The following is a 2558-nucleotide window of genomic DNA, read 5'->3' on the forward strand; positions in this document are numbered from 1 at the left end:
TTTATTAAATTCTTAAATGTGAATTTAAATATGCTGTCATTATAATCACCATTAACCTCGGGCAGATGCAGAATTTGCGGTAGGGGGTGCATGAAAGGGAACAGATCTGTTTTGAAAAGGGGACATTTTGTGGAAATAATATATGTAAATGGTCAGAAATGACACTTATATATAGGCCTAAAATTCCTGTCTCTTATACACATCTAGATGTGTATAAGAGACAGGTGCCACCGATCTAAAGTCATGCGCAGAACATACACTTTTGGACTTAGTTTTTCGAATCGTCGATCCGAAAGCTGTCTCTTATACACATCTGAGCATTCCAAAGAAAGACAGAAGCCCAAGAGAAAGAACGACTACCATAATGCTTTGTCGACGGGCGAGTGGAATGAGCAAGTAGAGACTCTGAACTAGATCTCAGAGACCTCTTAGGAATGTAAGGAGGAATGAGTTGTGAAATAAACATTGGCGAGGAATTATGAAGTGCTTTGAAAACAAATAATAAAATCTTGTAAGTAATTCTCTGTGTTACAGGAAGCCAATGAAGGTGCGTTAACACAAGAGTGATATGATCCCTAATTGGGCTTAAAGTGACCAAACGGGCAGCTGCATTCTGAACTCGCTGAAGTTTTGAAATATCCTTAGCTGGCAATCCATAAAGCAATGAGTTACAACAATCCAGCCTTGATGTTACAAAGGCATGAACGAGAATCTCTGTCAATTGACCGACCACAAATTCTGTTATTGGCGTTTCACAGTGGCGTTCAACGGCTATGAGCTCTCACTGGCTAAAGCCACTGTACTGTAAGCCAATATATAGTCATGATGTGCCCATATATGGTCAAGGTATGACATCATCATGACCATATTTAGACATGTCACATGTTTTTGTCAAATAAAATGTGATAGTCTGCACAGGAAATTAGTTCTGTTGATTAAGAAGAAAAAAAGACAGGCAGTCAACTTTACAATCAAAACAATTCACATATTTTTATTTCATCATTCACTGCTCTTACCAAGATTTACAATTCTTAAAAAGAGATCCAGAAATACAAAAATTGGGTCTGCTCACTAAACCATACACTGAGATTTAAAAACTTCTTTCACAATGAAATTTTTTTCAGATCATAAATAAAAGTAATATCAAAACACTAAAATTACTATTTCAAACAAAATTTACATGCAGTGCACCATGTACAGCCACTTATAAAATACTACATGTGGAATAAAAACTATTAAAAAAGGGGCATTATCACTTTAGAAGCCTACCGATGTCAGGTCTGAAAACCCACATGTTGAGGTGAGTGGGATTATTGTTTTTGATGCAAGAGTAACCCAGGGTCACAGCATAGGTATCCCACACCCTACATTACATGCTAATACTGAATTCAAATGTGAAAGGAAATATGAAATCTCAATTTCAGAACAAAGAAAAATTATGGTTGAATTTTTGAAGTACAGATAATAGTAAAACATTGTGAAACATGTCTGCGAAATGACAAGACAAATGCTTTTCTATTTCTATAACATAATTGCATCAAAATCTATCAAGCTAAAAGATTTAAATTTTACAACACATTTCTTTCTATTCCCAATTAAAACAATGACAAGTGTTGAGTTTGATTGAGCCACGTCACAACATGCCTATCACAGTATGCTGCAACCCTGCTGACTGTTCTCTGTTCTGCTTTGTAGATACTGTGGCTTGGTGCATGTCTTGCCATATTTGAACATTTCATACAAACACTCTTCCACACGCTCTCTTTTCTGCTTTGTAGATGCTGTGGCTTGGTGCACGTCTTGCCATATTTGAACATTTTATACACTCACATTAACACACTCTCTCTTCCTCTCACTCTTCATTAGTTTTGGTCAATCTGTAAAGAAATAAGACGTTTTATAAATGACTTGTTCACGAAAAAAAAAAAAAAAAATCATATCATTAATGAGGCTCTTTTTTTAATATAAATCATTTTGACGGACAAAAAATAATGAATAAAAAATTATATTAACATCAAAAATTTAGGACAGTGACATAAAATTGGAAAGAAAAAACCAGCAGTGATCCATGTAACATGGGGCTCAACAAAGGAAAAATAGACTTACTAAACACATACAAAAACTATTTAGATAAAATTTAAATTAATAAAAAATAATTTGTAAAGTCAGCAGGAGGAAGCCATATATCTTATTTGACAAATCTGATATATAATTGTAAATTCCCTAAATAAAAAAAAAACTTCTGACACTTGCCTGTGCATTGTAGGCATCTAACTCTGCATCTAATTCTTCTTTGGAAGGTGTCGGTGCATTTTGACCACGTCCACCACCTCGCCCTCTTCCTCGACCTCGTCCACCCCGTCGCCCTCCACCGCTGCCACGATTGCTTCTCTGACCACCTCTTGCATTCTGACTCCTGGGGTTACCACTGTCAATATGACAATATTAGAACAAGGTCATACAGTATTTAACATTAACTAAGTACCTATGCATAATCTAAAGTATCAATGCTTTACCTTAAGGCGAGACTTTTTTATACAGTACCTTGTTTAGTGAAA

The 2558-nt window shown here is 35.5% G+C and overlaps 1 protein-coding gene across 1 annotated transcript in view; it reads right to left on the minus strand.

Moving 5' to 3' along the window:
• Positions 1-964: 964 nt before the first annotated feature.
• Positions 965-2558, minus strand: part of LOC117116405 (THO complex subunit 4-like) — a gene marked incomplete at its 5' end in the record, with an annotated part of 4063 nt that continues 2469 nt past the window's right edge. The window contains 2 exon segments of the mRNA XM_033260439.1: positions 965-1877; positions 2254-2428. Coding sequence (XP_033116330.1) covers positions 1863-1877; positions 2254-2428 — 190 coding nt within the window.

The sequence above is a fragment of the Anneissia japonica genome, unplaced genomic scaffold, assembly GCF_011630105.1.
Source record: "Anneissia japonica isolate Jap-2015-1 unplaced genomic scaffold, ASM1163010v1 scaffold287511_len9595_cov238, whole genome shotgun sequence".
Classification (NCBI taxonomy): Eukaryota; Metazoa; Echinodermata; class Crinoidea; order Comatulida; family Comatulidae; genus Anneissia; species Anneissia japonica.